At 36.9% G+C, this 27,974-nt stretch overlaps 1 protein-coding gene across 1 annotated transcript; it reads left to right on the top strand.

Moving 5' to 3' along the window:
- On the top strand, nt 1-27,974 carry LOC132544782 (uncharacterized). Its single transcript, XM_060208428.1, has 6 exons — nt 1-77; nt 599-750; nt 11,035-12,006; nt 16,781-16,957; nt 22,018-22,482; nt 26,584-27,974. Exons 1-6 carry the CDS (start codon nt 1-3, stop codon nt 27,972-27,974), a joined length of 3,234 nt encoding a protein of 1,077 aa, XP_060064411.1.

Here is a 27,974-nt window from a genome sequence, read left to right as displayed (position 1 = left end):
ATGAGGCGTAGCCATGACAGTCCTATGGACCCTCCATCTCTGCACGTGGATATTTCTGCTCCTAACGCTAACCCAAGGTAACTTCTCACTATCTCTGTTCAACAAGTCATTTAAAGATACGACTATAACTTAATCTATATGTGTATGTGTGTACCCTGATACCGTCCTTGTCTGACCGGGAGACTTGTAATACAACATGGATATTCAAATTAGGATACACTTACATTTCTGTGTAGATTTATGTAAGATCACACCCTTAATACCCGATATAGTCAATAATTTGTGGAGAGAACAGAAAAAGTAAACACTTGTCTACATGTATATTATACAATCCTGATTTCAAGTTCTTTACTACCACGTTGAGTCATCATGTAATAAATACATGGTATCCTGGCTATATTAGGTGCTTCAAAATACTTGCACTGAACATGTTGCTCTCAACTTTAGAAATCATTATTTTCTCATTTTTTAAAGTTTAAAAGTTGTTACAGTAGAAATATTTGTTTTAACTTGATAAATTATATTTTTTTTTCTTTTTAAAATTTTTAAATTTGTTAAAGTGGAAACATTTATTTTTACCTTTGAATTTTTACGCCAGCCTTAAAAATCAGATATGTGCGCCTGAACATGTTGTCTGGTGTTGGGTGACTGATCTGAAGCAGAAGAATCTCGTACGAGGACAAGCTTGCACAATGATGCATTATGCTTGGTCGATAGACTCCAACGTCTTCCGTACCACCTACAGAAATGGTACGACGTCAGATAAAATATTTATCACAGAAAATGATAAAGATCGACCATAACCAGTATCCTAGTGATATAATATACAGGATACACAAACGATGTAATAATGATGGTCACGGCTGAGTGAATTTTGAAGTTTTATTAAACAAGATGAAAGTGACAATAAAACAATATGAGGGAAAAAATAAGTAAAACTTAACAAAGTTATGATAATTTGATGGATACCAAAGCGTTTAAAACTACAAATAAGAAAGATGGTTAGCTACAAAGAGCTATTGTGACACAAGATCAACTAAACATTATGGAATCACTTTGAGGAAAGTTATGGTGGCTGAGCATATTAATATTTAATTTTTAAAACGACAATTGATGCTCTGGGGAAAACATCTTCTGAACTTTTTTTTGAAATAAATAATGTTGTTGAATAATTGATACGAAACTAATAGTAGAAATTGATAAGTGGGATGTCTAGAGGGGATTCCTTGTTTGTTTGATCTACGAGATTCGGAGTTTGATGTGTAAATTAGTCACCAACTGACACCTGTTCACGTGTTACACAAAGACCAACAAGGAAATCGATTGTCGATGTACCCCGAACAACAGGCTAGGCATATAAGAAAAGATCCCCAATGACAATGAGAAATATTTCATTCTCGTAAACAAAGTAGTGTATAGAATTTAAATACACGTACAAGTAGGACATGTGCAATACCACAATTACATCACATTAGTACAAATGATGTTAGTTTTCCGAGTTTAGCCGAACATTAATTATCTTTATAAATTTTACGTGATGTCAATTCATCATTAGCAACATAATTAAATAAAGTGTTAAATTTAAATGCACTTGGTCTTTCGAAATAATATCTGGATATTAATTTCTTTCTATTAACCAATATTTGTTGGTCACTGCAATTAAATAAATAATGAAACTCCTCTCCAATATCGTGAATATTACAAAGGTTACAAATTCTATTCTCTCTAGGTACATTATTCCATCAGCCGATTTCTACAGCTAATTTTAAATTACACGTTCTAAATTTACAACAAATCTTAGACAATCTGGGAAGGAGATCCAGCAAATATTTCTCTAGAACCAGTTCATGTTTGTAAATTCTATAATTTGTCACTTTTGGGGAATTGAAAACATCGTTTTCCCATCAATAAATAAAATTAATTTTAAAAGTATGGAAGATAATTTTTTTCAGACAAGGTATATTGATGATTTGTTGGGATTCGAAGATATTAAGTAAATCACATTCTTCAGGGATATTTTTAATACAATTAGACCACTGTGTATTATAATTATTACTTATCTGATGAAGCTTATGACTCAACTTGTTTTGTGAAGATTTTATCAATTTTGCTCAAAATCCGACCATACGTACTTTGATAGTAATATTCAATGGAAATCTTCCGAGTTCGCCGTAAACCATGAAGTTGGGGGTCGATATTTTCAGTTTGAGAATATGTATACAAAATTTTAAATGTAGACGTTCTAAAAGTCACAAAATTCTCAGACTTCACAACCGTATAAAATGGTGGGTTTTATAGCTTTATCAGACGTATCTAATTTACAGTCAATGGAACGATTATGATTTCTAAATTTAGCAATAGCACCATATAAGGCTCTTAGAACCTTTTCATATAATTGATTAATATCAAATTGAGTTAAACCATTACGTGTGAAATAAACGCCTAGATAGTTGAAATTGTTCACTATCTCTATAGGATTCCCAATATAGGTGAACTGTAACATCATTCGACACGGTGCCATTTCTGTGCATAATTATATAACATATCAAGTTGTTTTTGTAAATCTTCGACATAAATACGAAAAATTTCTATTCTAAACATACCCTTACCCCCACCCCACCCCTGTGATTGTATGTAATGATACCCCGGCCCCTGGGTCCAGAAGTCTATATTAAAGTTAACATGGACTCCGCGGAAATTCTTGTTTGAGCTGAAACCATTGAAGAGTCTTGGAACAGTGAATATCTAGAAACCTCACAGTTAATCCGAAACCTTTACAGTCACCAAACTTGGCGATAACGTTATCTTAGGATTTCCTAATACAGTTACCACATCAAAGTGAAGATATTATCAGTGATTTTGTCGATCTCGGTATTGATCTCCACTAAAGACGAGGTCCATTTCCCTTTTTTTCTCATCGAAATAAAGCCATACATTATTAGCTGACGTTCTACATTTTGTAATCTCTGATAATCTCCGGTAAATTAATTACCTTATTGATGTTGAGGGAAACGTCTCGGTCAACTGAAGGAAAAAATCATTGAAGGTCACTGAGTCTTCTCAGGGTATATTTTAGGGTTGTATGATGACTTGTAATCACTTGGTATTACGTGAAAATCAAGGTAGAATGCAAATTAAAAATAAACTATCTTAGAACAACACAGATCAAGTAAAAAATGTTAAATGTTTTGTTATAGATAACATAAAAACACACATACATTCATTTCTATTTATTTTCTTATTACATTTCAACATTATAACATACAAAACAAATCAATTCACAGTATTAACCACTTAGTGATTTACATCTTTATAGTGGTTCACGTATAAACACAACACACACTTAGTGATTTACATCTTTATAGTGGTTCACGTATAAACACAACACACACACTTAGTGATTTACATCTTTATAGTGGTTCACGTATAAACACAACACACACTTAGTGTTGACATGTACACACAAACACTCCTACAGATACATGTTTATACACAATAAACATATTCAATGTAGTATATTATACAAAAACTTAATTGACATAGTAACATTTCATAGAATCTTAATGTTGAGAAACGAAAGTGAAGACAAAAGAGTAGAAAATTACTAGACATTGCTAGAGGAAAGGGGAGATGAGAAGAAGGAGTTGGAGACACACATACTTTAATCATAGATTATCTATTCCCATATGGATATTTATCAACCTGAATATGTTATTAACCGGAGGGATGGTTAATATCACATCCTGTCATTATATTCTATGTAATAAAACAGTATTTATATTGATATAATACAGTACATTATAGGACTGTAAATGTTCACGGATTATATGCCTTTTAAAGTCAGATGAGCACGTTTACAACTTCTTGCCACTTGTGAGGAGTTCATATTGGCGTCAATCTCGCGACTTTGAATACCCTTCTAATCTCATCATGACAATAGTGTATTAAGACGGATACATGTGTATGACTAGGTTTTGAACAGCACCTGCCTCGTGCGCGCGTGTTGGAATTTCAGCTTAATCGGAATAGTAATACATAATTCAAACACCGCGTTGTTGTCATTTAAGGCAGGTCTTTGTATCAACGTAAAAGGTCAACCGATCTGTCTACTCTACACAGGCCCAGACTTCCGGCTGAAACACCCGAAACTTAATCCCGGATCACCGCCATTTTTTTTTTGAATGTTTGATTGGGTCATGATGACCGATTTGGACGCTTCCGTGTCGAGTTGACGCGTTGTAACTTTCCGAGTGGTCAGCGGTCAAGTTTTAGATTGTGTCATCGATTATTTGGTCGTCTCGAGCGTTATTCACACCCTCGGGACAGGTGCAAGTCGCGTCTGTCGTGATGAGCGAAGAGACCCATTGTGCTTTAGTTAAACTGTAAAGTTGAAACCTACATGCGGAGTAATAGTGTTTACTTAGTAATTCTAACCTGTCTATAACACTGTCACATCTGAATGATGGCTGACAAACTGATAGATTTACTGACAGACACATGATAACATTTTAATGTAAACAGCCAGACATGACAGATTCGGTGGGTAGCAGGTAACATTAACTCGTGGAACTGGCCTAGGTATATGATAAACGAAGCGCACGTTCAGTCCCGATAGAGTCCTTTTATATTCTTATTTACTTATTAAAAGTTTAATTGATTAAAATTTTCCGAAGGTCTTTTACCAGAAATAAACTAAACAATAGTTTTATCCAATTAATCATTATCCATTTTCGACATCTAGAGGTTTACATCACGTAGTTTTTTTTTATTTCAAAGACACAAAGTTGAAAGTTCAACGAGGGGGTCATGCGTAGAGATTTCATTGATAAGTTAGAGCTGGTGTGTTTCTATGGATTTTTATTATGTAACAAACACGAAAGTCTGTCAGAAAATGAAACCTTCCAGTTACGCAATGTTCTGGCCTTTTGGCCAAATCCCCAATCCTAAAGATTTTTTAGCGTGGAAGTTTTTAAAAAAAATATTTTCTTTAACAACAAATCTTTAATTAAAAGATTTTATTTTCAATTTTGCTGCACATTTAAACATTTATAAATAAATTGTTAGTGTTCCTGTAACTTATTCTTAAGATGTAAGTTTTTTGTTTTTTGTTTTTAAATTTTATCTCATTTAAGTGGTACCAAGACATATCTGTTGTAAGGGGAGAGTCAGAACGGGTTTTACAAACATTATCGATTTGATAATATAAAATCTTGAGACTGGACAATTTATCACAGAATTAGAATATTTGGAGCAAATATACACTTTATATTGTATCCGTTTTGTTAGAAGTAAACGTCGAGTTCAAAAACCCATGTAAATTTTTCTTGACATTTGTTTCGTTCTGCTGCAAAGGCGGCGAAAAGCATTCCGAATTTTGTAAAAACCGATGAAAGAATCAGAAATGTGCATACATCGCTGCACAAAAGATGGCTTAACCGAACTGCCGCTGTAATTCTGACATAACAACATTTATTTGTACACTGTTGTAGGCTGGCTTTGGTTACGTGTCAGAAGTTGCTTCCAGCTGCTTCAATGATTAATCAGAAGCAATTTTTTTATGGAGTTGCAAAACTTTTTGGTTTTCAAAACGAGGTTAATTAAAGTGTCCACAACAGATACTGTTGGGTGTACGTAGAGTATCTACTTTTATTAATCTTAAACGACTAATAGTAGAGATCAAAGTACCAGTATCAATTATTTGCTGTCGTTCGGATGCTGGGATCATAGTCGGCGATAATGGTTTTACGTTAATGGCGTGCTTCCAGACAGAATACGGTAAGGTCCACTATCTGAGGCTTCCCCGTTGTTTCTGGTCTATAGCCATCTAATTAGATAGTTTGACAATGCAGTATAGATTAGAGTTTACATACATGTATAATGATCAATTGACTTTATTATGTAAACATCGATAAATCCTGTCATCATTCGGGTGTCACGAAATTAACCGATGTGTGACAAATGTCAAAAAGACATTGATACCCGAAATTGATCAGAAGTTTTATATTAGTTACTATAGTGATACAGTAATAGTGGTCTCGTGTGTGTTTGTGTGTGTGTGTGGGGGGGGGGGGGTTAGGGGTAAGGGGGTAGGTATTTGTAGGAATAAACATTACATAGTTACATACAGACAAAATGATTTTACTTTGTTGAATAGGAAGTTGATTTATGTAAAACAATAGTGTCACCATACATGTTGCATGCGGTGCTGCCCCCTCTACGGCTGAAAGACAGAGCATACTGTGATCTAAGTGTGCTGTTTCACCTTGGTGACAAGATCACATACTGCAGCTGTATCTTGATGAGAAGACAGCATACTAGAGGTGTACTTGTGCTGTTGTACCTTGGTGAGAAGACAGCATACTAGAGGTGTACTTGTGCTGTTGTACCTTGGTGAGAAGACAGCATACTAGAGGTGTACTTGTGCTGTTGTACCTTGGTGAGAAGACAGCATACTATAGGTGTACTTGTGCTGTTGAACCTTGGTGAGAAGACAGCATACTATAGGTGTACCTGTGCTGTTGTACCTTGGTGAGAAGACAGCATACTATAGGTGTACTTGTGCTGTTGAACCTTGGTGAGAAGACAGCATACTATAGGTGTACTTGTGCTGTTGTACCTTGGTGAGAAGACAGCTCACTGTAGATACTAAAAGTTCAATATCAAGATGAATTGCAAATATGTTATATTTTCGGGGTATTTAAAATACGATTGACACTCCAAATGTACGTTTTTTGTAAAATTGTAATGTATGATGCATACTGCCATTCATGTACCTGCCATGGATAATAAGAATAAATACAGTTTTGTTTGACATAAATGTTTTAGATTATGAAAAGTCACAGGTGGTGTCGGGGAGAGGGGACGGGAGTAGACGGGGAGTAGACGGGGAGGGGACGGAAGGAGGAGTCCCGAGAACGACAATAGATACATGTGTTAACTCTTGTGACAAGTATCCGACACTTTTAATCAATAGTTAATGGTGCTATATACGACATGCCATCTAATGTTTACCTAGACCCAATTATTACTTCTCCCGGGTCTATGTATTTATATACAACACTACTCGCATTGGACATAAATTTAAAAAATACTCATAGTTATATACGACTTAAAAGTAAGCAAATATTTTAAAATTCATGTTTATCTTTCAGTGTAATAAAAAGATTATTATGCTATCTATTTAAACGCTCTGTAAGAGATCTATTGTATCTGAGCTGAAAAAGGTATTGAATGTACAGTGAGTGATCTTATCCCACGAGGAGCGCAGGATGAAACGATCCAAATGATTTGGAGTATTCGTGTGCAATCGTTCATACCCCATCTAAAGGTATTCAGTATTAAGATAAGCTCGGGTACTTCGAGCTTGCCTTTGATACGTCAGTCGTGTAAAACTCCTTCGCTCGTTATAGTTTGACAGGGTCACACCCCTCAATGACGGAGGTCGGGAAGATACGGGGTCTTTGACTGTCACTTCCGGTTGATCTATTTGTGCTCAACTACAGTTTGTCTTCAGATCATAAATCAAAACTTGCATTTTATTCACAGTCTTGTTTACAAATTTGAAAGTTATGTAGATCTAAAATCATATATCTCGCTTGGAAATCACGAATCCCTTGATCATTTATAACCTCACTCTGAATTTAAAATGGCGACACTTCCGGTTTATCAAACATAGTGACAAATGTTATAAATACTGGATCAAAGGTTTCAGTTGATAATGACAGACAGGTGTTCATGTAGAACGTTAGTAATCTTCTTTACCTTGTTATAATAAGATAACCCGTGACAAATTAATTCTGGTATGTGTCGTGTTTCAACTTCAAAGAAGAAAAAAAATCAATATCCGTTCTAACAAATATAAATAATTTGCGAAATGATAATAATAGTTTCACGCATGAATGACTTGGATACCTTTAGTCCAGATTAAATAGGTAATAGATAGATGTAAAGCTAAAGACGTGTTTTTTTCTAAATTGTTTGCACGGTTGTAGCACATGTTTACGAGAATTTAAAATAATAATGATCGCTTGTGCCTTCTGAATTTTGCGATGGTTTTTGATCAGAGCGTCCGTTATTTCCGGTCTATACATCTCATTGTCACTGTATAATATGTATCAGATGTCTAAGATAATCATGTTTCAAGGAGATACCGATGGACGAATCCCTCAGTTAAGTGTTATTACCAACGGACAGTGACGTCAGGTTACAATGTATAACGAGTTTCCAAGACATCAAAGATGTTGAAGGATAAATTAATTCGCGGACAGTTAATAGGAGTCAGTTGATGGATTTAATAACGTTCACATTTAGCACAGCCAATGGATGATACAGGTCATCAACACAAACGAGTTCACATCCGGTCATTGCATTCTAAAAGGGAAAAAGATTTGCATCTGAATAAGTCTTATTCGGAATAGAAAACAAAAGCAAAAGAAAAAAAAAAACACATATAGACTTTAATAATGGTTCTGGTCTCTTTTCCTCCTCCGAGCAGTGACGTATTTCGCTGTAAATACAAAAAGGCATGTAGCATGACTTTCTCATGGACACGAGATGCGACAGCACTCTTGCACCAGATTTAGGCTCTAAAAGCGCGCGACTTATGTAAACGACGTATGTAATGTCATGAGTTCGCGAAGGCAAATGGTGAAACTAGGTCGGGATTCTAATAAAGTTTGTGGTCCACGAATTATATATATGTTAAAGTAGAAAAGGAAACTGACCTAATGATCTATCTTAAATAGTTGGGAAATGTTTCTAATACCCCAGTCTTGCTAGCTGCCGTTCAGTTTCTACTAATTGGTCCGTGTCGGTTAATCACTCGAGTCCTCTTTGAACCGTCCATATATGGTACTACAACCATTTAAATTCATACACGTCGATACTTTTCGATCTAAAGCTTAAAAGTTCAAGAATTAGTGGCATTATCATTACGGTATTTGAATGCCATGTTTCCTCTTTACAGAGCAGCTCAGAACGTAATACAAAACTTTAAAGTGATGTATATGATCTGCATCTTATTGCATTTCTCATGAAACTGCGAGGAAATGGCATCACTTAGGGTAAAAATTACAAAACTATTAGTTTTGGTCTGTAGTTCTTGGCTCATAAACCATAAATCGATGTCCTGAAGGAGTACTTAATGCCCTCACGCCTTCCCGGGCAACGTCGGCAGCGGCGAGTTTGTCTAAATAGTTTACGTAATAGCAATAAAAGTCAATTAATGATAATCACTGTTTACTCAATTTGTTACAAGTTCAGGAAACGACCATTGTTTGTCATTCTGTTGTTGGTTTAATACGCTAAGCATATTTACACTAAAGATATGGTCATTATTTAAATCACATCCCTGACCTATCGACGTAACAGGTTATAGAGTGAAATATTGAAGGAAGTGACAGAAGAATCAGGTACACAGACACACAGTATCCGTAAATAAAGCAGGTCCATCGTATACCTTAAATAATGGACTTCTTTATTCCGAACGTCTTAAATCCGGATAAACGTATCGTTAGGATTTTGTCATACTTAACCATTGAACGTCTGTCAGATTGCATTTATTGTCAATATGAATGCAATCTGGATGACTTTATTCCGAACATCTTAAATCGGATAAACGTGTCGTTAGGATTTTGTCATACATGTCTCTGAAAAGAACTTTTATAATGTGATGTTACATATCTACAGACCTTTAAGCAGTCAACATAACATTTGTACGTGTACTGTGGAAATATTTTCGATATTTTGGATTTTCCAATTATTTAATCTCTAATTACCAGGGAAATTACGCATCTTTTAGTCGATTAATACAACACTATTATCATTATATAGTTTATTGTCCGGTACTTTATGTTTCAGATTTTCTGAGGACGAATAAAGCGCAAACTTTTTACAAAACTAATAATCCTTAAAATATGTTCCGTTGTATTTTTACCTAAGATACACTCATCATCTCAAGGAATTTTCTTTTCATATTTTTATTATGGCCCATGTACACGCAACAATTTGAAGTAAGAACTAATTCCAGTTTGAACAGGCAAAACAGAAATTTAACTGATACAAGCACCAAAAAAGAAACAGAGATATTATTTTGGTGGGTTATCTTTACACAAAAACCCTAAAAAGTAGTAATGTAGGTGTCATGTCCACTGCTAAAGCCAAAAGCTATTCTGTCAGGAAGCACGTGCATATAGATACTGACGTATACCTCGGAACTTTATACTCATTAAGATCTATAATTACAAACTTATCTTCTATACAGCATGTCTATAATTGAAACGAGGAGCCTTAATATTCGAATCTATTGTGTGGTAAATATTATATCATATAATTGATCATTTGGGATTTTTTTATTCGCTTGTTATTGTACAAAGCAACTGGACTCTTTTGAACATTTCCAAATACACGTATATTCTTGTCTGATCTGACGTCATAAAATTTGTTCTTCATTAGCCTACATGTACTGTACATATGTGGTATTAACACTTTCACTCCGCAAAAATATTATTCTTTGATAATGATATGAGGCAGATGTTTCGGCGACGATAAATTCTAGAACCACGACTTCTGTTCTGTTGAACTCTAGGACTGATGTTTTAACGAAAATAGGTCAATTGACTGAATTTATAAATCACACGATACCTAGGTAATTTCTTAATATCAAAGGGACACAGACTGGTACACACTTCTTTTGTCAGGTGTTGACTGCTGAAATAAACATTTTTCACAGCATCAATCATATTAAGGATACTGTAATCATTGATCTATAAAAATTTCTTAATCAAAGTTTCTTCAGTGTGTATTGATATTGAAACATTTGGATTTTGACGATATTTTCTTTCTTGTACTTCTTTCATGTGTTTTAAAATTGGTACAGAGCCCCTGGTGAATGACCGTTAAGAATTATCGACGACACTTGTCATTTAATCAGGACCCTATAACGCCATCTACATGTTTGCTTTCTGTATGTAAACGATGATGTGAAAACAAAGACGATAATTTGGCCAATGAACTTTTTTTTTGTTGTATTTCCAGGGTCCCAGTACCGGATATCCGTTCCCGAGAAATATGTCGCCTTCATGGGGGATCTCGCTATAACGTACAGCGTCCCCATCAATGTGTCCATGCCCAATGCCTTCATACGGGTACTAGCCTATACCGGCAGAGGACGACGGGAAATCACTACCATCAAGCTCACCGTAGGCCAGTCGACCGGAAGTGGACGTGTCACGTGCGGATTAATAGAAGTTGCCGGTCGCCATCTTTTGGAAATGTATATGTATCTAGACGGTCCGTTATTAACATCCAAAGAATTCACCGTGAGATGGCCAGAATTTCATTTATACCTTCCTAAAAGACATTTAGCTCAGACCACAGAAGTGAAACTTCATTACACATCGGAAGCTAGGTGTGGTCCGCTGTTGCAGCAGTATTCGTTTCAGATAGATTTGGAATATAGATCTGTAAGCCAATTCGATCCATCTTATTACAATACGAAGCCAACAGTGCTTCATTCGGAACCTGTACTCGATATTTCCCGGGCAATAACAAATATATCATATACTTGTGATAAATTTGACTTCAAAGGCAGCTACAGAGCATTCTTACGCAACAGCTACAACAAAAACGAGACGGTTGCTAGGAGCAACGTGATGGACGTCAAGTGGAGTGACGTATATGACGTTCGGATATCCTCGTCTAGTGTTCACCCGTGCCAGGGTCATCTTGCGGTGTTGTATGAACACCCGCAGTGCGCGGGATCACACGATAAAATCCGGATGTACGTTTTACGTCGTGACATATCCGGGTCACTAGCAGCCCCTTTAAAGAGGGTTTACGTCACAGAGAGACACGCACACCCCGATAAGACGTATGTCGTTTTTAAGTGCAATTTATTTCCAATGGATTACACAGCAGTGGGATTTTGCTTCGTCTACGTCACTATATCAAAAACCAACCTTGTTGTGGAGCAGCACAGCTCCTGTGTGTCGGCCCATGAGGGAGCAGGTATGATTTGAGTAATATCTACGGTAACAGTATTGAGTAATAGGGCTCTCAAGCTTTTCCCAAAATGAATACAGCACGTGTAGAAGAGGCTTGGAGATGATAATGTTCAAATAAATTATTTTAAGCCCACCACTGACTTCCGAATTAAAGTAACTGGCCCTCGATATATATCTTGTAACAACATGAATGTCATGGCATTCATGCCAATATGATTGATATTCCATTTGTTCCAAACAGAAGAATGACCAATCAGTCACACGAGCAATTATGATATAAATTTCTACCACGTCTGTATAAGAAACCAACTTCTTTAAGAACTGAAGTATTTGAGGATTTCAAGTAGTTTTGCTCAAGTCCTAAATTATGTCTTGAGAAAAGTCTCGCATGTTCTAGTTGCCTAGATCTGCATTGCTGTGGGTATGAATCAACATTAAGCTGCCATGCATTTCCGTACTGGTTCGTCTACTCATGTATAGTAACTTATACAGCACTGACTTAATGTGACCGTTATCTTAATTTACATTAATTTCCGTACAGGTACGTCTACTCGTGTATAGTAACTTATACAGCACTGACTTAGTGTGACCGTTATCTTAATATACATTAATTTCCGTACAGGTACGTCTACTCGTGTACAGTAACTTATACAGCACTGACTTAATGTGACCGTTATCTTAATATACATTAATTTCCGTACAAGTACGTCTACTCGTGTACAGTAACTTATACAGCACTGACTTAATGTGACCGTTATCTTAATATACATTAATTTCCGTACAGGTACGTCTACTCGTGTACAGTAACTTATACAGCACTGACTTAATGTGACCGTTATCTTAATATACATTAATTTCCGTACAGGTACGTCTACTCGTGTACAGTAACTTATACAGCACTGACTTAATGTGACCGTTATCTTAATATACATTAATTTCCGTACAGGTACGTCTACTCTTGTACAGTAACTTATACAGCACTGACTTAGTGTGACCGTTATCTTAATATACATTAATTTCCGTACAGGTACGTCTACTCTTGTACAGTAACTTATACAGCACTGACTTAATGTAACCCGTATCTTAGCCGTATCCAATCGGTTGATGTATTTTATGAAATTCCTGCACTCTCGATCTTGATTTTCATTTAACAGGTCATCGTAGTGTTTATACTGCTGCAAAGCAAATATTGGATGTTATCGATACCGGCCACCTAATCACTGTCGGATACAGCTAGAAACATTGTCGAGGAGTATTATTGATCTGTCTTATCACACATCAAACGACGGAGGAAGACAATAAAATCCCCGCTTGTCATTCCAATATCCTCTCCTAACAAAGACCTGGACTGACCTCGTGGTAGCAAAGCGTTAATGTTGAGTGCATGTCATGATAGCTAGGGAATTGAAACTGTTTATATCGACTGTTATAACGTCCTTTTTATTTAGTCTGTCATTGGAGTGCTTCTATTGATGACCTGTCTCATTATTGAACGGACAAACCTTGCCAATGATGTACGGCCTAAACCATGCCTCGGACATTTTATCCACCGATGGTAGTTCGTTATGTTTTTCACGATACAACAATAGTTATCGTGTGGCGTTACAGTAATAGACACAATACAAAGTAAATAGACATCACAAACGGACCATTAATAATACGACCTGTGTACCTGTTGTAAATTAATCATTAATCGGACAGGTATTTTATGATTGTAAATATACAATGTTTAATCTGCTACACAGGACGTCACATATCTTTTCATCTCGTTATCAGCCATAAATTACGGTCAACGTTTGAAATGGAGAGGTGACACCGAAGTGTGCGGTACACTGAAATATCTATTCTGAAAAAGCACGCAATGACGAAATTTGACAGCGCTGACAGGTTTCAAAACTTCAGAAACTATTGATCGCTGTGTCCACAAGATCTCAATGAGTTTACTTGAATATTATTTTTTCGTTTATGATATATTTTTAGAAGTTTAAAACAATCTTTTCACTCCAAGGAATAGCTTGAGCCGTAGTCACCAGCCGATTCTTATTGAAATCCACGGGGAGGTTTGCTTGCCAGTTCCAAACTTTAGAATTGCTTGCGAATTCGTGATATATGTAAAGTTGTAAATGACATTTTTTTATTTTACTGTTCAGAAAGATTGGCGCGTGTCCTCGTCGAATTAGCATGAATCGGCATTTTTTACGTGTCCTGACCAAATTGACAACTGGAAAACTAATCTTGTGTCAAACGCTATCCGAGGGTGGTCAGGCCGAGAATGAATTGCTATTTATTTGAATGTTGAAAGGCGAGCGATCTTCACGAGTTGTTAACTCATGCATGAAACGTGTAAAATGCAATAACGCCGGTTTGTCGAGAATGTTAGCCAGTCCTTTCAGGTATAGGATGACATAAACAAGTCTAGTTATATATTGTGCAAGATTTGGGAGACAATTATTTTAAACGACTGAAGACTACTCCGAGTGTGTTATTTACCTGTACTTCCAATACAGGTGTAATCCACACCGTCTATATATACTGGCAAGACTGACATACGAGACAGACAAATCAACAGTTTTGTATGGAAGTGGGAACGTCCTATTGTTGGTTAATTCAAATACAACGGTTAAAGCTATCAAGCTTTTCATTGCTGAAAGCAAGAAGTGTCCTGTGTGTTTAAGCCATTTTGGCCCGGTGTTTTAGAACGTGACGTACACGGTCTTGTATAGGATTTGAGATGCAATAGAAAAATAACGACAAAAGATATAGCTAACATATAGATATTACGTGTTCATTTTTAATCATTATAAATGTCCTTTTAAAACTATAAGTGGAATGGTTTACACTACAGGGGCGGTTATCAGTTTTAAAAGTTCCTGTCCCGGTATCACGAACTCTTTAACTTCCATGTTTTTAAACTTAAAAATCCCTTGGGAATGCCTTACCTAAGCTTTCCTTAAATCTGCGTTGCATGAACGCTTCTTGACTAATTACGGACTCCCGTAACGATTTAAGGCTAGGAAGAAATGGTCTTTAATATGCAAGAAATTCCTTAAATCAAAGACGGATATCCCTTAAAGGATAGTCTTTATATTCAAGGGAAAATTCGGTTTAAGTGCTCCTAAAGGTTAAGGAATGTTTGTGAAACTCTGGCCTAGCAGTTGAACTGACATAATGATAAACAGACAAACTATGGCAACTACCGCTGTTCTGTTTACTGAGGGACTTTATCGATAGTAGAAGTGAAATTGTGTATTAAGGTTTATGTGTCCCCGTACTTAAAGTGCGAGTCTTACGATATTGGTTTGTTAACTGTAAAGGTTTTCATGTCCCTCATTAATCAAAGCCGAAATGGTGAGGATGGGTAAGTCAGTTTTAAATACTTTTATTTTATAAATTAACAACTAGATTAGATTTACCAGTACAATTCTATCTGCGTGCACCAATTCGTTATTGGTGAAATGCCGTAAAGTGGACGTGGTGTCGTAAAATTGACATGACATATTAAGGAACAAGCTATATAAGGCTGGCACATACAACGATTTGGCCTGAAACCCGACAGACTGTGTCATTAATAACAGTTTTCAATTAGGGAATCGCGAATGAAAAGCCACGATCATTAAAGTTTGGTAATTAATTTTGTTAAGAAAAAGGAAACTCACAATATACGTTATAGGAAAATTGTGTATCAAATATAACACCGATACATAATCCGAATCTACCGAGGTTGTAAATTTGAAGGATATTTCTATCGTTTGTTTGGGAAAATACGAGACCTATTTATGATACCAGATGTATGGTCAGTACTTATTATGTAAAACGATGCTAAGACATTTCTCATATTTACATTTCCGCATTCTTTCTGGAATTTCATTGGAATCTTATGGTTGACGTAAGTAAATCGTGCACTTCCGGTGTCGTACTTCCGGTTATGTTGCCTTTCAAATTTTGTTCTTTAGGTTTAGTTCGTACACTTGATATGTTGCATGTTGTTTTGTTGTTTCTGGAAACCAAAATTGGTTGTTTTATGTTTGTTTTGAATGCGACATGATTTCTTTTTACGTTTTGTTCATTCCGATAGATTTTATTATTTTTGACAAAGTACTTGATGTCTGATCAAGGTTGTATTTTTTTATTGTGCTTTTAGTGTTCTATATTGTAATATGAATTAAATTTTCTACAATCTCTGTGAATATTTCGGGATATTTTATCCATTCTGTGAAAAGCCATCAAAACAACTAAACAAAATATACATGTCGTGTTGTTCATTACACTGATGTGTAATTTCAGCTAAAACAGTTGATAACATCATCTGATCTTACACGCCTGACAGTAAAACAGAATATACAATACCATTGATTAACATACAATTCGTATGCTCCCTGTTGTGTTCTTCTCGTTTAGATATCACGGGTTTTTTCAAGAAAAAAAGAAGTGTAAAGTCAATTACCGTGAAATGAAAAGTTACAAATTGAATAGCATGACAAATGGTGATTCAGTTTCGTTTATATTGTTATACAATGTTTACATGTCCATTGTCAGTTTTCATATTTTGTATTTAGAAAAATGAAAACTATTCATGCTGTTGTTGTATTAATTTCGATTCTGCTCTCCTTCCATCCTTTTCTAGTCTCCCATGTTTTTAAATTCTCTTGCATCACAGTATTGAAATTTATTCAAAAAATATTTAGAGTTTAAACGCCGACATGGAGTAATTGAGACGAGCACGAAAAACACAGCAGTATTTCTACAAAATCTGACAGTTTATCGTAATTTGTTCACAGTTCTGCCGACAGATGGCGGTTGGAGCGAGTGGGGTGCCTGGAGCACGTGTTCGGTGACGTGTGACATGGGGAAACGAAGCCGGTACCGGTCGTGTAGCAATCCTGCCCCGGCTTACGGAGGGCAGTTCTGTGATGACTTTCCCGTCCAGTTCGAACCCTGCTTCTCTCTGTGTCCTGGTTAGTAAACAGTTATTAGTATTTATACACAGAGTCTATGACAAGCAGAAGAAAAAAGGTTCACACAAACTTCATTGAATTATGCTTGCTTTGCCTGTCTTGTGTAGACCTGAATTCTGTATTTGGCATTGAAGCCGTTTCTATACAGACGTAATGCATACCGTTTCAGACCTTGGGATATTGGCATTCCTTCAACCTTGTCATATATTTAGATATTTTATTTGCTTTGAGGAATTATTGAGGGAAATAATTTGCTGCCCTGGCAAACACTAGTCGCAATATACCACTCAGCTGGATATTTCTCGAGGCTTGTAAAACTAGAGGCCATGAGTTCGATCCCCAATAGAGGTTCTGTTAAGTAAGCATCATCATAATGACAGAATCAGGTTTAAAACTGAGTTCTTAATTCACCAACAAGAAGGTACTATTTTGGACAAGTAGGAAGTGTACCCTGAATGTTTTCCTGAATCTAGAATACTTCATATTACACAGGAAAGTCCAGAAAGTACGATCGTTGTAGAAGTTCCATTTAACAATAGTGTGAGAAAGGCAATGGAGATTGTAAGAAAAGGATGACCCTAGTCTCACAATACATATGTATCTATATTGTGAAAGTTAATCGCACACGACCAGAGAAATTGTTAATGAATACGAATGAAATAAAATGTATATGTTTTATTCCCCATCAACAACTGGATGTAAACAGCAAGGAATTATAGTGCTGTAATCGACCTGAAATTCTCGAATTTAGTACGCTGATATTTGTATGAAATTGTTTAATTTGAAATATTCTGAGTGTCAGTATTTTAACGTTATCATTGTTACAAAGCTATGATCAAAGCATGTTTTTGTACACCGTTGTAGCTGTCTATATATTCAGGGTGAATCCCTCCACCAAGGCGCCTGTGATTCAATCATACAAAAACACCTTCAATAGAGATCTAAACACTGGTTTAAAAACATATATTATAAGCCAAGTATCTGATAATGCATCGAATACCAAAACTCCAGATAGGAATTTTCGTTTTACAGTCGGTCTCCTATAAAATCAGCCATCCGCTTCCGCTTCAAAGTGTGCTGAAATCAAAGATGGCGGACTGTTCTTGATAACGAAAATGTAGTATTGACAGCTTAATCTCCTCCTGTTCGGATTTACGATCGCTGGAGAAGCATTTTATGTGTTGCATTGCTTTAATTCATTCGTGGAACAATTTGCTGGTTTCGACAATATACTGAATGTATTTTGTGCCTTCTGATTTACCCAGAATGCATTCTGCATTTAATGTTACAAGAACTTTCATCTATTAAATGGAATCTGTAGATATAAAGAGAAGTTAAAGATTGCGATTTTGTCCATGCACCCGTTCGTTTGATTACGATCGTGGATGTGTGGAACTTGAAACACGCCCTTACATTTGATTTGGCACTGATAGCGCCGACCAAATTCAACAAATCGTTCCGACATGGCACAAAATCGAACTAACTGCTGATAAACACTGGTTTTAAGATGCAACATTGATCAATGGGTTCATCCGTATCAGTGACGTAATACCCACGAGTGTCACAAATTCAGCTCACGTGTCGATACTTAATATGGTCGGCTTTTGTGACGCGATCAAAATCAGGACCGCCGAGGTGTTAAGGGGGCGCCTCGGTTCACAAGCTCTAAGGAATTTCTATGGAACTTTAAAACTACACTGGATTTTATCCTAAATGATTGTAGCTGTTGAGTGGATGATCAATTATAATAGTTTAATTAATGATTGGGGGACGAGATATGTGTTTATACGTCATATTATACAACATCTTTATCAATACTAGATCTTTGTGAGGTCTTATAACAGACCTCTTGGTGGTAAAAAGAATTACTAAAACAGATACTTACTTCTTGGTGGTGAAAAAACTACTAACATATACTAACTCTAAGTAATGAACGAAACGTCATATCATTGAACACTCAGCTAGAGGTATGTCACAGTGGTGAACCATCTAGTCACTTGTCACTGACTCAGCAAAAGTTATGTCACAGTGGTGAACCATCTAGTCACTTGTCACTGACTCAACTAAAGGTATGTCACAGTGGTGAACCATCTAGTCACTTGTCACTGACTCCGCTAAAGGTATGTCACAGTGGTAAACCATCTAGTCACTTGTCACTGACTCAGCTAAAGGTATGTCACAGTGGTGAACCATCTAGTCACTTGTCACTGACTCGGCTAGAGGTATGCCACAGTGGTGAACCATCTTTTCACTGACTCAGCTAAAGGTATGTCACAGTGGTGAACCATCTAGTCACTTGTCACTGACTCTGCTAGAGGTATGTCACAGTGGTGTACCATCTAGTCACTTGTTTCTCACTCAGCTAGAGGTATGTCACAGTGGTGAACCATCTAGTCACATATTACTCACTCAGCTAGAGGTATGTCACATTGGTGAACCATCTAGTCACTTGTCACTGACTCAGCTAGAGGTCTGTCACAGTGATGAACCATCTAGTCACCTTAAGCCTCGTTTTAATTTCTAGCAGATGCACTTTGAATAGCTATCGATGTTTATATATTGAACATTTCAACGAAAGCGTGTCTCGTTAGTTGTTAATATTACATTACATAATGAAGTAGTATAACCCAACACGATCTTATCTTATTACAAATGATCGTGCTTTTGAAAATCTTTTATTACGCGTCTCATCTGATTAACCTTTGACCTTCGTCAGGCCACACCACAAAACCATTCTGCTTCATAAAAGCAAGTTGAAGATGTGCCAAAATGGTATATGTTTTTGAAAACCTTAATTTAAATCCAATTTTGTCTGAAAAGATAAGATTTTAATTAGACGGACATAAAGCTATCGTATAACTTGAGACTCCATGGTAATTTCTATAGTGTAAAGATGTAACGCGTTTCTATAATACCTCTGGTTTGTACTAATACTCCACTAAACGCTAACACGATACCGTTTGAGATCGTCGGTGATACAATCATGATCAAAGGAAGATATGACACACAATTTTATCACAGAAATCGGATATTCTTCGATTTTTAAAACTGGAAAAAAAAATGACAAACTGGACGCTTTGTGTATAATTGTGGAGAGTAATAATAACATGAAAGCAATTAAATGGTGGTGTTTTCGTGCTCGGCGAACAGGAAAGACATTGTCGTCATCGAACGAGCTCAAGAGGGCAGGGATAATTAATGTCTCTTACTGACGAGACTCGCTGCTGATGTATAGTATTACACACCTACAGGGTAGCTGGATACAGTCCACAGGACAATCTCTATACCAGTGTTGTTCATTACAACTGGTAAACGCGGAGGTTATACAGCAGTGCAATCTGGAAGAGATTGTCCACGGAGTAGATGAAGCAAGACATGAAAAGCGACATGTTAAGATGTCATTGTATATAAATGACTTGCTCTCCATTTTAACCTATTTCAATAACATGTATGAATGATCCTTTGAGATGCATAAAGAGCGACGTGCACCCAAATCAGAGATGTTCTCTTAATGTCGTAAATATACTACCTCAACTTTTGTCCTTTCCTTCCGTTTGACTTTTTTTGTTGCATTTTCTGTTCAATTCTTATAGAATTAAAGTTATTATAATACAACCAGTAGGTTTGAGTGTGCCTATCGATGACTACACAGTCACCTTAATTTTTAACCAGTATGGAGCGTACTTTCACCGACATTCGTAGTGTGCGAGATAAAAAAGAAATCGACAAACGTTTTCGGTTGTACTGTAATCCTATTCGGCTACACTTTGTTTAACACTTTGTCATAGATGCGCGAGAGTCTGTGGTCCCCTTCATCCCTGTTTAGTACTGGCCCGCCGAAATGTTCAATTCTTTTTCATTTTAATTTATGGAACTGTATCACCCTATGCGAGTTGGAATATTTCACTATAACGGTAGTTACAAGCAATGGCCTACAGACAGATGATCGGATTCTCTTGCGGTTCCATATCTATGGAGACCGCTGTGATAAGGTTTTAGTTATTGTCAGATCCTAATGTAATGTACATGTAACTATAAAAAGATGCAGTCAGAAAAATATTGACAAATTTCAAAGAAGATAAAAATAAAATGACCGTTCACTGTAAATTTGTATTCGTGACGTTGTATTATTTTTCTTCCATTTGCAAAATGGCTTATGATTATTTACTGTCAGAATTTCATATCTTTGCTCTGAAACTCTCTAAATACTTTTAGAGTTTTACACGGCGGACGGACCTATGTGTAAATCAGATTAATTTTTGATAAACGTCTTTAATATGTACTGAACAAAGACGACAAAATATGATGTGGGAAATCATCGAATACAGGGACATTAGTGGTCCTTCCACCAGGGAGTGTAATAAACATTGACATGTAATCCTAATAGATGTGTCGTCCCTACATTACCTTGAGAACTGTTAATGGAGCTGACCTATACCTCGATCTCTCTCCAACACTGGTTGTGTAATCGTCTTATCCCCGACTTTTAGCTCCAATCTGATGTGGTGTTATATCGATCTGCATGGATGTATAAATGATTGCGTGTGAAAACTACATTGGTTTGTGAGGTTTGGGGGATGAAGTCGACTCGTTCATTACCACCAAACATGTACGTGGCCTGGTAATATCGTAATGGCCGCCTGTCGTCCATGTCGACTCATTACACCCGCGAATTTGCTCGCACGACCATGTTCATTACATCCGGGACATTGATTCTCGTGAGTCGTCTCGGTAATAATGACCAATCAGTCTCGCGGCGTTGAAAAAAAGGAGAACAACAAATTGACGTAATTACTAGACATGCGCATTAGCGATTATTGAATTCTTGAAATACACGAATATCCTATTAATGTCCGTTTGTAGCAGCATGATATTGAGATATTGAGGAATTCTGACACATGCGTATACGTATACCTTTATCTTCCAAGTGGGGAATGCATCTGTCGGCATCCAATTGTATCAATCGTTACATATATTAAATTGTCACTTGTATATATTCAAATGTATCCCAAGGTAGATAAACAGTACCCGCAATATCTATTTTTTTGTTTCATTTTCAGATGCCATACCTCATACACCATTACACTCCCCGACGTATAATCAGGAGTGCGCATGCGGCTGCGAAATCAAGAAACAACGAGGGGAGATAATCGGGACCGGACGATGTGACGGATTGTCGTTATGGCTACTGACAGTAGAAGATGACCAGAACATCAAACTTAGTTTTCAGTATTTCAAGTTATACGAGGATAGACAATGGATTAAGATAAGAGATGGTGATAGTGTGGACGCAAATCTATTGGCAGTCAGCTTCGGAGGTATCATTGTGACGGAAGTGACGTCATCATCTAATAAAATGTTGATTGAATTTATGAGCAAGACTGATATTAACCCCAATGCATCAGACGTCTATCATTCATCATCCAAGACAAATTCATCGTCCGCATCATCTACCAGGCTGTTCCAGCGTGTTCCTACCCGGAAAATTCACGTGCATGGCTTTATTGCCAACTTCAGTTCCATACGTAAGTTTGTAAACTGTAACATATTTCAAAATATATATTCGACAAATTTTGTCTTGGCTCGAGATTCAAAACACTAGTAGCGCTGTACTAAATACTTGTATTGTCAAAATTATCTATCGTGGCTACATTGCTGGTAGTATATCTTTAAATAGCAGGTATGAGTGGCGTTTTACAAGAGTGGCGGTATTAAGGGGGCTATACAATACATTTAGTATAGAAAAACGTTCTGAAGAAAATCATGACGATATGCAGGGTTAGCGATATAATGGGGACGGTATATCGGGGGACAACTGTACAGTACATGCCAGCAAATTTGTACGTAATGAAACATTCTTTCAGTTCGATAATTTGCGTTCTGTGCATCCGAGACCGATCCCCGTATTACACATTGTAACTTATGAATGAGCTATTTGTAAACGCACATCACAGTGAACAGTTCGGTGTTACAACTCTTGGCGACCTACAATATATCAAGGCTGGTCACAAAAAGTATACATGCAATTCAAGCTCTCAACCTCCGTCATATCTGATCACCAACTCCTTGTCGTGCCCCCCAGACCTCACTGTCATATCTGATCACCAACTCCTTGTCGTGCCCCCAGACCTCACTGTCATATCTGATCACCAACTCCTTGTCGTGCCCCCAGACCTCACTGTCATATCTGATCACCAACTCCTTGTCGAGCCCCCAGACCTCACTGTCATATCTGATCACCAACTCCTTGTCGTGCCCCCAGACCTCACTGTCATATCTGATCACCAACTCCTTGTCGTGCCCCCAGACCTCACTGTCATATATGATCACCAACTCCTTGTCGTGCCCCCAGACCTCACTGTCATATCTGATCACCAACTCCTTGTCGTGCCCCCAGACCTCACTGTCATATCTGATCACAAACTCCTTGTCGTGCCCTCCAGACCTCAAAACATTAGATAAAACATAGTGCATCAGAACCCGTCGACAGCAACACTGGGAGTTTTCGCTGTAACACTTCCAAATCAATGCGAACCAGACAGCACAGAACATTGGAGCATATCGTGGAAATATAGGACACATACATCATAAAACTATGAGAGTCATACGTTACCAAATTATTGGAGCCATGCATCACAAAACCATGGGAACCATACGTCACACACCATGAGGGCCATACATCACAAAACTGAGAATGATTGACCTCAAAACAATGGGAACCCCACGCCACAAAATAAAGGGTGCAACACGTCGCATATCTATAGGCACTATACATAACAAAACTATGGAAGACATAGGCACCATACATCACAAACTTATCTTAATCATACATCAAGAACATATGGAAGCCACGAGTGACAAACTATACACAATAATATACCAGTACCACAAAACTGTACACAATAATAGACCATTACCACAAAACTATACACAATAATAAACCAGTACCACAAAACTATACACAATAATAAACCAGTACCACAAAACTATACACAATAATAAACCAGTACCACAAAACTATACACAATAATAAACCATTACCACAAAACTACACACAATAATAAACCATTACCACAAAACTATACACAATAATAAACCATTACCACAAAACTATACACAATAATAAACCATTACCACAAAACTACACACAATAATAAACCATTACCACAAAACTACACACAATAATAAACCATTACCACAAAACTACACACAATAATAAACCAGTACCACAAAACTGTACACAATAATAAACCAGTACCACAAAACTACACACAATAATAAACCAGTACCACAAAACTACACACAATAATAAACCAGTACCACAAAACTGTACACAATAATAAACCATTACCACAAAACTGTACACAATAATAAACCAGTACCACAAAACTGTACACAATAACAAACCAGTACCACAAAACTGTACACAATAACAAACCAGTACCACAAAACTGTACAAAATAATAAACCAGTACCACAAAACTGTACACAATAATAAACCATTACCACAAAACTGTACACAATAATAAACCATTACCACAAAACTATACACAATAATAAACCATTACCACAAAACTGTACACAATAATAAACCAGTACCACAAAACTGTACACAATAATAAACCAGTACCACAAAACTACACACAATAATAAACCAGTACCACAAAACTATACACAATAATAAACCAGTACCACAAAACTATACACAATAATAAACCATTACCACAAAACTATACACAATAATAAACCAGTACCACAAAACTGTACACAATAATAAACCAGTACCACAAAACTACACCATTACCACAAAACTATACACAATGATAAACCATTACCACAAAACTGTACACAATAACAAACCAGTACCACAAAACTGTACACAATAACAAACCATTACCACAAAATTATACACAATAGTAAACCATTACCATAAAACTACACACAATGATAAAGCAGTACCACAAAACTGTACAAAATAATCAACCAGTACCACAAACTATACACAATAATAAACCAGTACCACAAAACTATACCATTACCACAAAACTACACCATTACCACAAAACTACACCATTACCACAAAACTATACACAATAATAAATCATTACCACAAAACTATACACAATGATAAACCAGTAGCACAAAACTACACACAATAATAAACCATTACCACAAAACTACACACAATGATAAACCATTACCACAAAACTATACACAATGATAAACCAGTACCACAAAACTATACACAATGATAAACCAGTACCACAAAACTATACACAATAATAAACCATTACCACAAAACTACACACAACAATAAACCATTACCACTGTACAGAATTATAAACCTATGTGACCCTGTAACACTGCCCATATCAATTTTTTTATTATTCAACCTTTCATTCAATAAAAAAGCATTTCAAATATACTGTTACTCTAGGATTTTATTTTAAAATTCCGCCAATTTTACAAAGATTTGTCACGATCATTACTCGGAATTTCCACTCCCAGTAAAATGTACATTGATACTACCGTGTTTCTTATAACGTAATGTAAAAGCGAATCAAAGGAAGTCCTTGTTTGGTAGGATTAGCGTAGCTTACGATCAAACAGTCAATATCGACTGGTCCTGTCTACCCTTGTCAGACGACAACATACTAACAGTGAGTTTGTACGTGGATACAAAAAAAGTTTAACCACGTAACGTGCATTTCTTTGCCGTCATATCGATCGTGGTATTTAACACGGGTCAGTGAATGTTATAGTAAACTGAGTCATCAACCTGTTTACCTATCTTTATTGGTGTTTATTTACGCAGCGTCATTAAATGTAATTCCATTAAATTTTATTTGAATTTACAATTTAAAATTACATATTTTTCAGCAGTTACATAACTAGCTATAGTAAAAGAATTAAGTTGTTCTTGTTGGTCAAGATTGAAGCGCGTGAAGGAAGTAGCTCGTGGGTGGGGGATACTCAGAGAAAACCCACGTGACCAGACAGGTGGCGCCACTTCATAACTGACACCAAAATGTCCATAGTGTACTAATCGTGATTTTTAAAGTTGTCACGGCTTACATTTATAAATGTGGGATGATTTATATAAGTTGACCACAATAAGAATAAGTGCGATCGTTTTATTACTTTTATACTAAGAAGTTTCACGAAATGAAAGGGGCTGATGAAATATACATTACGCATTGAATATAAAATGATAAGTATTATTCAATATTAAATGCCACGGGTTTAATTTTGATATAAAGTACACCGCATACGTATTTATTTGATAAGCACACGTAGTTTTTCTTCTCACAGCTTTAGTCTCGCTTTGAAAATTTTATCAATAAACGTAGTCTAGTGGAAAGGGAAATTGTCCGTCTTCTGATTGGACAAAATGGCTCCACAACAGAGGCAACTATTGTGGTAACTATTTGAAGACATAAGAGATAGGAGATTAGTAGACATGTGTAACTGTTCCTGGTACAATTACAACTTGTTTAATTTGTATTCGAGCCCTGAATCCTTAAGGAAGGATATATATTTAATCCGGTAAAAAAACATGATTTGAAGTTGCACGCAATAATTAGACAATTTTGTTTAAATATTGTTGCTTTCTTACTTTTTACCAGCTCGAAACTTCAGTACTGTGCTGACAGCCGTCCCGCTCCAGACTTTGCCGTCAGAGGGCAGCATATGGAAAAGTACTGTAACCATCGTTGGGATTTGCCTGTGTGCTGTTATCGTTATGGTGGCTGTGGTTGTTGCCTTCCATCATAAGTGTGTCCGTAAGAGGGAACACAAATATTCTATTGCTGGAACGATGGAAAGCCCCAACCACATGGCAAAAAGTACCAGCATGCACAGTACGCCGAGTCATCACAGTGCTTTAAGTGGCATTGAAATAGACTATGACATGGAGCGCCCTCTTACGGGACAAAGTAAACAGAAATCAAGGGCATCATCCATATCCAGCATACGTAGCAACGGTCGTGGTAACAGTAACAGGAAGCGTCTGAGGAGTAAATCCGATCACGATTCGACGGGAGGAAGTCCTAAACCCCCATCTAAGCATTATTCACCTCTCCCTAGTCCTCTGATACAGGCAGCAAAGAACGAGGAAGGAGACGAGAAAAACAGTCTTTTCAATACTAGTCCTATATTAGGCCGTCGGCCAAAATCACCTAAAGTACATCCTTCATCTAAATTTAAAAACAACAGAGACGTGAAAAGTCCGTTATCTCCGCCATTGACAAAACATGAAATGTTGAAGCGAAAACGTTTTGACAGTGAGCAGAGTCAGGATAAAACTCCCACTAACGGGTTCATGGAAAGAACTCGGGGGATGGACAGTCTAACTGCAACTCCTTTGTCCACAGGCTCCGCAACTCCTACTACCAAAGTGCTATGTGCCGAGGTACATCCCGTCCAGCGAGAGAGTCCTCAGTTTACTCAGCTCGAGTTCTTGGATAAACCTAAGCCAGAGGAAGTCCGAAAACCCGGGTCGGGAACATCTGACGACTCACAGAGTCCGGAAAATCTGTGCAAAGAGCAAACGACGTCCTTTATAAACAAACCAGATTTTATGAGAAGAAATCCCGACAGCTCAAAAGAAAAACCTCGGCGACCCACCTCATTGACGGAGAGTTATAGTATGAATGCTCTTCCACCTCTTAACGGTTCTGACAAGAAAAGCACCGGAAGTAATACCTCTCAAAAAATAGTGGCCCCTATGGATAGGCATAATGATTTACCGAAACCGGACGGTCAAAGTCCGAAAACTCCACGAGAAATATGTTCTAAATCTTCCACTCCAAAGAGTTGTCGAAGTTCTCGAAGTAGACTGACCTTGTCTCCATCTCGTAGCGCCACGACGCCATCTGACGGCAACTTGGAGATGGAGTACGACGACTTCATAGACTATGATGACACATATTCATACTTTGATCCAATAGAGACGGAAAAACTTCAGTGGCGGGGGAAGGAAAAACTCAGCAAGATTGTTAGTGCGGAGGATGATTAA

Source organism: Ylistrum balloti, unplaced genomic scaffold, assembly GCF_031769215.1.
Source record: "Ylistrum balloti isolate Yb309-2 unplaced genomic scaffold, AGI_CSIRO_Ybal_v1 Utg369808, whole genome shotgun sequence".
In the NCBI taxonomy this organism is placed as follows: Eukaryota; Metazoa; Mollusca; class Bivalvia; order Pectinida; family Pectinidae; genus Ylistrum; species Ylistrum balloti.
The sequence above is the reverse complement of the archived record's forward strand: the minus strand, read 5'-3'. Positions and strand labels throughout refer to the sequence as shown.